Source organism: Clytia hemisphaerica, unplaced genomic scaffold (genome assembly GCF_902728285.1).
Source record: "Clytia hemisphaerica strain Z4C2 unplaced genomic scaffold, Clytia hemisphaerica genome assembly, whole genome shotgun sequence".
Classification (NCBI taxonomy): domain Eukaryota; kingdom Metazoa; phylum Cnidaria; class Hydrozoa; order Leptothecata; family Clytiidae; genus Clytia; species Clytia hemisphaerica.
Window position 1 is genome coordinate 123,090 of NW_027104407.1, and position 12,435 is coordinate 135,524.

At 34.9% G+C, this 12,435-nt stretch overlaps 2 protein-coding genes across 2 annotated transcripts; both read right to left on the reverse strand.

Annotated features, from left to right (window-relative positions):
- Nucleotides 1–1,484: 1,484 nt before the first annotated feature.
- LOC136820134 (uncharacterized) lies at nucleotides 1,485–5,254 on the reverse strand. The gene is made up of 5 exons (XM_067076372.1): nucleotides 4,972–5,254; nucleotides 3,705–4,736; nucleotides 3,275–3,421; nucleotides 2,589–2,933; nucleotides 1,485–2,313 (listed from the first exon to the last, which is right to left on the reverse strand). The coding sequence occupies exons 1-5, from the start codon at nucleotides 5,036–5,038 to the stop codon at nucleotides 2,015–2,017; spliced, it is 1,890 nt and encodes a 629-aa protein (XP_066932473.1). The 5' UTR covers nucleotides 5,039–5,254; the 3' UTR covers nucleotides 1,485–2,014.
- Nucleotides 5,255–5,518: 264 nt separating this feature from the next.
- LOC136820135 (large ribosomal subunit protein bL33-like) lies at nucleotides 5,519–7,702 on the reverse strand. The gene is made up of 4 exons (XM_067076373.1): nucleotides 7,583–7,702; nucleotides 6,910–6,928; nucleotides 6,347–6,453; nucleotides 5,519–5,698 (listed from the first exon to the last, which is right to left on the reverse strand). Exons 1-4 carry the CDS (start codon nucleotides 7,605–7,607, stop codon nucleotides 5,625–5,627), a joined length of 225 nt encoding a protein of 74 aa, XP_066932474.1. The 5' UTR covers nucleotides 7,608–7,702; the 3' UTR covers nucleotides 5,519–5,624.
- Between the last annotated feature and the right edge of the window lie 4,733 nt (nucleotides 7,703–12,435).

A 12,435-nucleotide genomic window follows, 5' to 3' on the forward strand; every position in this document is an offset into this window, starting at 1 on the left:
GAAATCTTTATATGGTCATAAAAACAATAACTTCGCACCTGAGCAACACTTCGTTTTTGAATTCACGTTAACACAACGGCACGCTTACGTATTAAAGTAACAACTTATTTCGTTCACCTAACACCTCGTCAATAGAGGCTACTGTGATGAAACAAACATAAATTATGCTTTCAAAAGATGACCACGAATGACCATATAAGTGTTACAGGTTACATAAATCTACAACGCTCAAACCGTATAATCGCGTATATCCTTGCACTGTCCATTAAACAAACAAATGTGTCGCAAAATAGTTGATATTTTGCCTGGTGAAAATCATACAAAAATATAAGTTATTGTAGGATTCAGATTCAGTAGATTTTGAAAAGTAAGAAGTGGATTTGAATCTGATCTGAAAAGATACCTCGATTAATTTAGATAAAACTATACTGTGCTGCCTTTTTGAAGAGAATTTAGAACCACATACAAAAACTAACATTCAAGCAGCACCTCATTTGAATAAAGCGCCAGTGATATGAATATCGAAAAGTTTAAACATAATCCTGAATATTTCGCACATCGTTACACTATACTCTGTATCTTAATCCTCATCTGAAAGATTATAAAAAATTTCAGACCACGTCCACAAAGCTACAGTTGACGCTCTAACGATTTTAAAAATAAGCGCCAAATTTTTTTTTAAAAGGTTACAGTATTTACAGAGGAAAGGTAACACTATCCAGACTTTTAGGGGACCAATGTTTTAACTGGCAATGCTGAAAACCTTTGAGTTAAGCTAGTTGACTGTGTCATAATGGCCAATTTCTGGAAAGAACTTTTTCTCAGGCAATAATGATCTGTATTCTGCAACTCTACGGTCTAAAAACAAAGAACACCTACAGAAAGACCACAAGGAGAGCAAACGAAACAATATTAGATACATATACATATAGCAGAAAGGTCTAAATACTGTATAATCCATAGTGCAAATACTTAACAATTCTGCACTTCAACTCGCCAAGCTTAAATCTAATAATCGTGTTTTTCCATCACCTGAGTGGCTCTTACTCCATTCCCTTATCATATTAAATACCTATAATACACCGCCGTGATGTTGTGCCAGATAAATAATAATAATAATACCTTTACCCTTTCAAGAGACTGGAGGAGGCAAATTACGTGTTTGTTATCTATATTTAGTTTCGGAATTGCCCCTAAAAAGGAATTATCACACTACTTGCCTAAAAGAGATACCAAGTCTATATTGTAATATGATACCAGTTGGAAAAATAAAATGTTTTCCGATTGATGACATCACCGACAATAAAACAAAAACTGTGAAAGCAAACACAGGACCGGCAGAACAACCTCCCCTGAAGGCTCAAATGAGATAAAATTCGCTAGGAGTTTGAGAAAAAAATCTAATTTGCTCAAAAGTGGGGAGGCTGAAGTCTCTAAAGTCTACACGCTCCGCCAGGCCTGAAACAGCACATATCAAGCCCTTTTAAAGCAGCTAACAACTGTATTCTAGAATTCTGTGTACAAAACCATTTATATAAAAATGAGCAAAATCAGTCATTTATTTTCTCCATTTTTTCTATACCATTCATATAATCATCACGTCATATGAAAAACATGATTTTGGAAGAACAATTTAGTATTCATTCACCACACTACTACTCATTTCTGCGGTTATTTTCGATGAAATTTTCATCGATTTTACAGTAGTACAAAATGAAAATTGTGGTTTAGTCCTGTTTCAAAAATTCAGTTATTGTTGAATTGTTTCTAAATTGAGCTTGCTTCCAAAGCTCTTTCTCTTTATCAATCTTTTCAATAATATCTTATACTTGTTGGGATTAAATTAGCCATGTGACATGTATAGAGCTAAGAACAGTCTCAAATTTATTGAGCCTCGTCATTCTGTCTTTTCTTTAATGATCAGAGTTATACCGATAAAAATGAGGTACACTCATCATTTCCATGTCAATCAAGAAATCGATCACTCTCAATTTGTTTACATATACCAGAATGCTTAGCAAGCCCAAGTCACCTCTAAATATTTATTAATTCCATTACACTCTTCTTTACCGAAAAGCGGGCTTTCCGCTGCTATTTCACACGATTTTTGATTTTCACACAATAACTTGATTGTCTCCAACGCACGCGGGTTACTACAATCCGGAATATCATCTCGATAATTCAACTTGCCTCGACAATCCATACCGGTCTGTTTTCCATAAAAAGCATATAGGATGGCAACTCCCGGATCTCTTTGACAAGATATGGTTTTCTTTTCACCGTTGCATAACAATTCGGTGCTGTTCGTTCGAGCTGAAAATAAATATTAGGAATGATACAAGTAAATCTTTCCAGAACATACGTAGGGGATGATGGTTGCATGACCGAACTAGAAAGAAACATTTAAATTACTTAACACTCACAAAGATGGGTTGGCTTACATATGGAAAAGGGTGATATCATATTTGAAAAAAAACTAGATAACTCTAATGAAATTTCTTCAACAAAAAAAATTCCTTTAGATTATAAATTTATAAACATCTCTCAAATCGGATTCTTACAAACTTTGAATGATAGCATCAACTCACCTAATTCTTGTAATGTTCGACTAACCGCTTCCTCTTCTTCATTCAATTGAGGTGAAAGTTCCACACCATCATATTTCGGTCTCGTATCTTTTGATATGATGTCATCATCGAGTGGCGCGCATGCGTACTTTAACTGAAGATATTTGTTAACGTGCGGGCATAAAGATTTACCGTACGTGTTTTCGTCCGCTGTTAGGAGACAAGATTGTTTATCATTACACGCTTCTTCTACGTTCGCCCGCGCGTCCAAGGCGGAGCAAGTGGGCGCGTCATCTCTGTACGACATTTTACCGTGACAATCTTCCCCAGTTCGTTTACCGTAGAAAGCATCTTGGATTTTGATACCTGGGAAGAAAGGTTTTTAAATAATCATAAATTCTAAAAAGTAAAATACATTTAACAATAAATTTGCTCGTTTCCTGCGATCTCAATTAACCGTATCAAATGAAAAGGCAACACAACAAGTCACGCCTTGCCAAATTTTTCCACTTAGAGTACATTCTATATTGAAAGTTCATTCTTTTGCTCTTGTTTTCCCGTACTCTCCACGCGAGACATTTATATTTCGCCCCTTACAGAAAGTATGAATGAATGTCGGAAAAATTAAAAAATTCCAGAACTTTTAGAACACTAGGGTCAAGAGTTTAGGTGTAGGGAAAGAAAGGTAATTCAGCCAATCAAAATACCTTCTTCTGGCATGCAATGGATCATTTTGGATTCACCATTACAAATAGTTGCAGATCTCATTTGACCAAGTGTCAACTGGCTTTCTGCAGATGCTGTGTCGTTGTGTTTATTGCTACTGATATGTTCGTTCGAAGTGTGTGACTGAGCTAAAACGAAAAGAACATAAAAGATAAGATTTGCTCAACTCGTGGTTCTAAATACCACTCGTAACTCGTAACTCGCAACTCGCATCTTATCATATCATGCAAACGATATCAATCTTATTTAAAAGCAAACCTTTTAAATGGATGTCCATGAATTTCCTTTGAAAAGGAGTCATATTTTCATCATTAATAAAGTAAAACGTAGAAAATCTCAGAATCCAGTGTAATAGATTTATTGTTTAAAAAGTGGAAAAATTTCCTTGTTGAAAAACATAAGGGAGCTTACCGTCTTCATCCAACTCCTTAGCAATGTGGTCTTTCATAGTTTCTGCTGGCATGACCAAATCCGCGCTCGTCTCTTTAATAATTGGTTGCTTTACTTTCTTATGTTTCTCGCTACTTATCAAACTCTTCTTTGCACCTTCTTCCGTATGTTTTACAGACTGTTTCGGTGTTTTTTTACTACCGGTCGCACCCTTTTCCGTTGTCTTTTTTCTAGCCGGTAATCCCGTTTTCAAAATGTAATTAAATATCATCGACTTTTGTTTCGCTAATAAATTCTCTTGTGAAGAATTCGTCTGTTTAGATAAAGTGTCTTTAGCTTTCGGTTTCACGACAGCTTTTTTGGAAGTTTTCTTTTCAACAATTTTAGTTGGTGTTTCGTCAGTTTTTAAACTGTTTTCCACTTTTAAAGCGTCTTCTATTGAACTAAAAATCGGTGCACTCTCTTTAACAACCATTTCTAAAGCTGAAACATTCGAGTTCTTTGTCTTCTGATTCCGATGGAAATCCGATTTCCGATTTCCATTTGGTATTACTGGATTCGGATTAGGATTTAACAAAGTTGGGTTTTTCATTTTGACTAATTCCCGTCGTTTAGCGTCTTCTCGTTCCTTCTTCCTCCGATCTTCCTCTAAATGAACTTTCTCTTCCCGTATGATAAACCCATGACTCGGTACCGTTACAACTTCCTCGTTATTTCCCGTTTTCTGATGCTTTAATTTCTGTCCATTCTTCATACAAAAAAATGTCATATATAAGTAAGACTTATTATCGGGACACGGCTCTCCGTATACTGACTTATCCGCTAAAAGTGAGCACCTGTTTTTACCATGACACAAATCACGTACGATACCTAAAGTCTTTGATCGTTCTTGACGACACGTGGGGAGGTTATCAGGATCCACGCTTTCACCTTTACAATCATGGTTTCTCCATTTTCCATAAAATCCCTGTAGAACATGAATGTTTTCTTCACTGGGACATTGTATTTCTTTGAGAACACCATCACAAACTGTTACTGAGTCATAATTTAAAACTGAAAGATAGAACATTGTAAAATATCTCATCATTGTGCAAAAACTAGATAAATAAAGACCTGCCTAAAAGCAAAGCAAATAGGATATTAAATGGGCTTAGATACTATTTTGTCATTATTTGACGGGGAGAAACCAGTCTTCAACAACCTAAGTGCTCCTCTTGGGACAAAATATATGCGGATAGAGACAAAAAATGATAATATCAAAGCCATCAAATAATATTGAGAGACATACCATGAAGATTGACATACGCCAAGAGAATCCAAAGATTGACCAATAAAAGCCATCGAAATGACGCCATTATGATTGATATGTAAACTCATAGAAACAAGTTTTCATAAACAAGAAGTAGGTTAGAAAACGAAAGTATGAAAAATATTTTGATTACATAGTAAATTTTGATTAAATCTGCGTCTATTACTGAGAGTTTAGGCAGAATATGAGAAATTTTTACAAAATTGATCTTGAGATCTGAAACATTTTGTTGAAATTGTTTCTTTAAACCACTGATGCGTATCTGTTCGTTTTCACGCAAAAAAAAAAGAAAAAAAAAATATTATCGACTGATATTAAAAAACGCATACCAGACAAAATATTAATTTCAGTATCAAAGAACTAATTTAAAGTAAGCTTAAGCATCTCTTGAAAAGAATATATCTCGTCGAGTCTAAACACAATTTTGAAATAATAAGTTCATTGGTGTTCGAAAAGTGAAGGCAAATGATTCTCGTAGGCTGGTGTAAAAGATAAAAATACATAACCAAAAAAACACGACACTGAATTGTCATTGGTAATCCTAAAAATCTATTACAAATTTTATTACAAAAACGGAATATATACAAAAAAGCGAGAAAATAAATTTGTCACAAACTCACGATTGGGTAAGGTTACCTTCCTCCTGCCTTACTCTTCTTTTCACCCTTCTTCACTTTTTGTTCACGAAATAATACATGTTTATTCACTGCAAAATGAACAGAAAGTACAAAAGGTATACAAAGGTGGTCAAGGCCAATATTCGAATACACGGGTTGCAAAATTAGTGTCAAGTGTTAATTGTAGTCAAAACATGTGATTACTCGGAAAAGTTCACGTGATTTTATTCCCATCTTACTTGCTTTACAACTTACAGCTGATAACTTTATTAGTGTCAATAAATTCGAACCAATCAGAAATAAATGTCATGTACTATCACAAGCACATGAAAATTTTGAGTAAAACCGTGATTTGTCTTCGTACTTTAATTTTGCAACCTGTGTATTGTTTTTTCGAGGGTTCTACGTTTCTTATAGGTATATTTAGTGTACAATGGCGTAAGATATTCCTGGGTCACATAAAACATTGACTAGGGGCTGGGGACCAATTGATTTTGTATGGTTTAGTACCGTTAGAACAGATTTCAAGTTATTTGATAATGACTAATAATTCAGACTTCATGTCAGTGGCAAACGGAGAAGAGAGTGGCAAGGGAAGTAGCTCTCTCCACTGTTTTTCTAAGGAAAAATGATTTCCCTTATTAATTTTGGCTCATTTCTGTCTAGGACAAATTTAATCAGGAATGAAACCCAGTATTAATGAGAAAAATATTATTAGTTGATTAATTAAGTCTTACCTACTGGATCGTGCTTTAAGAATTCGAGTGGAGGTTTCTGTTTGTTCTTCGTTGTAGTGTAGAAATGTCCAGTGCCAGCCATACTGACAAGTCGAACCACTACACGCCTACGAATGAAGGGAAAGCAGTAAACTGTACTGTACAATCATATAACTCAGGTGACAAAGAAACCACTTGGAGCAATGAATCGGATTCTCCAAAGCTAAAAGTCTCCTGGTAGATTGTGGAAAATAAAACGGTCGACCATCATATGGTGGCTGGTCGTTTAAGCTTATTTTCGGGTACCTAATAGCCGGGCCCACTAATTAATTTTTCGAAAATTTTCCACCCAGGACATTCTTATTCCAACCCCCCCTCCCCGCTTATTGATTTTTGGGAAATTTTTTTGAAAGTTCACTCTTTTCCCCTAATTCTGCTGTATTAACCTCCTTTTCGAAAATTTTCCACCCAGGACATTTTTATTCCCCCCTTATTAATTTTTGAGATTTTTTCCAAACCCCTCGGCTATTAGGTACCCGAGAGTACACCAAATGGCAATAAATTTAATAGGAGGTACCACTTACTTGGATTTGGCCTTCGCAACTAAAAACGTAAACAAAAGCAAATTTATTTTTTCATTACGGACCATTCAACTGCAGGAAGACAAACGGCAATAAGTCCTGAGGACGCTTAAACTGAAGTTAACATATTTATGGAATATCAGTTCTGACAAATATTAAAGTTTGCAAACTTTGTATAGACTGAAAAAAATTTGAGCGGGTCCTACATGTTTTTTTTTATAAGCAAGTGTATGCCCCTTGGTCAGGCTCGTGTATGCTTATGTTTTTAAAGCATCCAGGCATAGCTTATGCTTATTATGTGCTTATGAGTCATTCTTATGATTCACTCGAGCCAAGTTTTTAGTGAAATTTCAGAAATTTTATAAAAACTTGTTCAGATTTTGGGAGCAGTGGAATGTAGCTAGCCGTGGAATGTCTTTTTTTTACTTGACCTTTACCAAACCTTTTTAAACAGATAAAAAAAATGACAACTTGAAAAATATTTCGGGCTGACATATATGTGTATGTTATGCGTGGGAATTCTGCAAATCTGAGCCTTCATATGCTTATAAGCGTTATGCTTATAAAAAAAACATGTATTATGTAGTTGCTTTCGCGTTTAAAAATAATCGAAAGTGTGGTAAAATGAAAATAACTGAAATCAAATCAAATCATTAAATGAAAGAGAAAAACTTACGAAGATTAAGCGTTGTCAACACCATTTTGATATTCAAACAAACGAACTTTTACTGTTCACTTTTTTAGTTTTGATCGGTTTTTATATTGATTTATACTATTTTTTCTAAAAGAAACAAAAGACAAGACGACTTGAAGTCGAAAATTTCGCCAAATATTTGCAAAAAGTATGCTAAAATGCTGGCTCTGAAAAAGCTGTTAAGAAAATTACGAGGTGGATTAGAAAAAAAGGTTTAGGTCGAGTCATGAGAAATGATTCGGACACGGTCATTTTTTATGATGAATAAGCGAGGCTGAGCTATATTAAAACTGCTGCAACCAGTAGTCCCCTGTCCACCTTGTAAGAACTAATTACTTAAAAGTATATCCCCAGCTGTCAAAAGTTATTGATTTGATTTTTATAAAGTATATTGCCTTTAAGAAAAATAAACATGCCCATATTGTGCGCATTCCCTTGTTTACTTTGTAAGAACTAATTACCGAAGGGTATATGGCTGTCTATCAAGAGTTATTGACTTGATTCTTATAAAGTATATGCTTATAAGAAAAATAAATGTGCTCAAATTGTGCGTCATCCCTTGTTTACTTTGTAAAAACTAATTACCGAAAGGTATATGGCTGTCTATCAAGAGTTATTTATTAGATTCTTATTTTAAAGTAAATGCTTAAAAGAAAGATAAACATTCTCATATTGTGCACTGTCCCTTGTTTACTTTGTAAGAACTAATTACCGAAAGGTATATCACCGTATTTCAAGAGTAATCGTCAGCCGTGCAAAATTACTCGAATCTGATTGGTTTAGAGGAGTGCAATTAATCGTTAATTGCACTATTACCACTTTTTGCACTCTTCGGCGGGGGGACACTTTTGTCCCCTTATTCTTTTCTCTCCCAAGTCCTGTGTCAGAGACTTTTTTTTACTTTATAATAAAAAACAAAGACATTTTTTTTCTTCAATATAAAAAAGAACAAAGAAATTTTACGTTACAATAGCTTCTTTTAATTGAAAACAAAGAAAAATTACACTGCAATGTTTTCTTTTTAAACAAAAGAAAAAAAGGAGGTTTTCGAATGTTTACTGACGATTACCTCGGAATCGTATGTTTTGTCGTGCAATTAACGATTAATCACTCGTAACAAAGGAGAAAATTTCGTAATTTGCACTCGTCCTTCGGACTCGTGCAAATTACTATTTTCTCCTTTGTTACTCGTGATTAATCGTTAATTGCACTCCAAACCATACGATTACTAGTACTTATTGCGACTAGATTCTTATATGGTAGATGCCTATATGTTAAAATAAACTGTTCCCGCATTTTATGCCAACCTTTATTTACTCTGTAGGAACTAATATCCGAAAGGTATATTGTCCATATCATTTTACTACGCTTCACAACCAAATCCTCATTATTTTAAACGCATAATACCTTAAGGGTATTAATTTTCGCGGGGATTATATTTCGCGAATTTCGCGAGTTTTTCCGAAATTCGCGAAATATAATCCCCGCGAAAATTTTAAAAACCTGTGGATTCACGAAATTCGCAAAATATAATCCTCGCGAAAAATTTAAAATCATGATTTTTGCCTGAACCCCTAGGAAAATGAAAGAAATTCGGTTAAAAAGGGGCTGATTCGCGAAATTTTATCCTCGCGAAAATTTAGAATTCCCGTCTTCGCGAAAATTAAATTATTTCGCGAAAATAAGTTACCGCGAAAATTAGTACCCTTAAGGTAACCACTCTCTGTTTTTCATTTACGCATGTCAAGTAGAACATTCATAAAAAAAATAATAAAGGAATAAAGTGTTTGTTTAAAGTACAATGAGCAAATAATATTAATGATATTTGAATTGTTTCAAAATTGTACGTTTTATATTTATTATTTTTCTTTTTGAAAAAAAAACGACCACAATATTTATACATGGTGAGTGTGACCGAGGAAAGGTAGAAAAACAAATTAAATTTAGTGAGTTCATCCACCGTATCGAGTACTTTCGTTTTCTAATTTTTTTTCCGATGACACCGCGAAAGGCTATCGTAATACTTTCGCTAAGCGAAATTAATAAGTAAAAGAATTGAGTTCGAAAACTGCCAAAACGTGCACTTGATATCTAGCGCTACGTGCACTTAGATATCGATGACCACTGGTTTGGCATTCTTGTAGGTCTACCTATAATTATGCCTAGTAAGATATAAATACAGATATCTTATATAAAACACTGGATGAAGCTTCTCCGTTTTTGCCTAAGCAAAATAATGCACCTGTAAATCATAATTCTGCGCCGGTAATTTTTTTCCAACCAAGACCATCCCCTCACCTCCTCGCTTCATAAAATGCTAGTTAGTTTATGCTAGTAAAAAAGATTGCCGGCACCGAACTTTTGGCAGTTTATTTTGCTTCACCTGCCGTGGTTTTGGAAAGAGAGAAATTTATCTAGTGTTTGATATAAGATATGTCTAGGTCATCTCAAAAAGCTGATCAAAAACGAAATCACGCATCACTCTCTACAATACGAGATCCTAAATGAGACAAGAACCAATATTACTTTATGAATGAAAGTGTCTTGTAAATTTCACTTAAACATTTCACTTTTTAAAGGTACAGCTACAGGGAGAGGATGGGGTAAAATAAGAGCCCTATTCATGATATGCACCATTGCAATGTCTTCGACATCACACCAAAGACCATATAGCTGGTTGGTTGTAATTGACGTCAAAAGTCAATAGGTCACGAAACCAATCAACTGTTGGGTCCGTGATGTAATTTCAAAAGACATTCCAATGGTGCATATCATGAATAAAGGTAGAAGTAGGCAATGAGGAAGGGGCAGGTTTTGAGGAATGTGAGAATTTTTATGAGAAAACCTGTTACAATTTTTAGCAAAGCTTTTGAATTTTTTCAAAGATGACTTCATCGACTAGGAAACTTTTGAGCCAATGTTCAGCGGCCAAAACTAAATCGCTTCATAGGAAAGACATCAATGGTCTAAACCACCATGGTTCCATAAAGGGGATACACAGTAGACATATTTAAGGAAAATCGATTGTGAAGTTCTAAGAAAGACTAAACTTTCATTTCAAAAAGATCAGAGCCGACGGCGATTTAATAGAAATTATTCAGACCATTCATGGTAGATTTATCAAAAATTTATACCTAAAACCACTTCGTAAATAAATATGTATAACTGAAGCTAAATGAGACTACTTAGTAACAAATTTTACTAATACTGAAGACTGGAAGTACTAAAATAAGAAAAGAAACAAGCAATGAAGAAATGGCCGAATCAGCAGTTAGCAGAGTACACAGAATCTAAACAAAACTTTCTATCAGCATCAAAAAATGACTATTCGGTGTACGAATTCAAACTCAATGAGAAAGGCTTGGACTGGCATGAGGAGAGCGACGAAGAAAGCCCATTATTCTACAGCTCGACGTCTGGTTTTGACACTACAGGAAAAATCTATTCCGTTTTGTTTCGGCCGACACCGAGTTATTGTCATCCAGACCCAAGGAACATTCTGTACTTACTGCATTACCAAGATAGATCACTCGTCAGTAAACAATTCAACCTTGAAGCAAAACAAGGACGGCTTGACTATCGATATGACCCCAACTTAATGCGCTGGTTTTATTTTCAAAAAACCATAGATGGAAAACAGGTGGACATTTATAGTGGCTGTGTACGAAGTTTGATTGGTTCTCCAATCGAGTCAATCGATATGATGGCAGATGAATATAAGTGCACAAGTCTCACTTTTTGCAGCTCGGTAATGTCAACAGATTGGCTCTTAAATCCTATCAATGAAAAGGGCTTTCTCCTTGTAAAAACTTGCGAAGAACAACACGATGAAAAATTGCAGCTCTACTTTTGCCCAATATGGTGAAAAAGAGATCGCTCGTTACAAGAAGATTGAAATCGAACAAAGCGAATACTCTAAAGTATTTGCCAAGCACTACTATTTGAAGCGTGTGTACACAGTTGATGAAGACATAAATAAAATCTACGTTCTGTCACAAGAGGGCTCAAGAACGATCGACAAAGATTATCTCACGTGTTTTGATGATTCAGGTAAATTGTTATTCACGTTTAAATTAGGTGTTCTTCGGGAAGATTACGAATTTTTTGACCAACTCGATGCTGCAACTTTCGTAATGATCACGATGGACATTAAAATCCAAGTAGCCAAAGCTACTGAAGAGGGATTAATTGTGATGGGAGAGTTTAAGATGAAAAAACCCACCAGAGATAATGGGAACATAATGATGGGCTTTCCAAGATATCATTTGATGAAACTCTCAGGGAGAGCTTTTATTGTATTTCAGATGCGACTTTCCAATAAACTCTATCTTTACGACGTATATTCAGAAACAGGGGAGCCGATAGGGATTTGCGGTATAAGAGGTTGGGACAATTGGGACAATATAAAATTTGATATCAATCATCAACTAACAGATGTGGCTTTATTAGAATATCATCAATGCATGATAGAAGGTGAAAAAGTACAAGTTGAGTTTTCGACCTTCGAAAGACTTAGTACAAAGAAAAATGATTTTCCTGGCTTACAATGGCTGGAGCCTGATCGGGTTATTCATTGAAAGCTCTATAAGAATGCTGTTTTCAATTTCCTTACACATGTCTGTAGAAGGAAATATCTTATTAAATCTATTTTGCACTGCACTCTAATGAACGCCGCCCTCATTTTGGAAAGAGTGGCTACCATCTTCACAAATAAGAAAGAAATTAAAAATTAACTTTACCTAAAAAAAAAATGGGTAGCATTATTTGGTTAAATTTTAAAGAAACGTCTCCAAAGAAGTTATTTTGTCACTTTATGAATATTATAATCACGTATG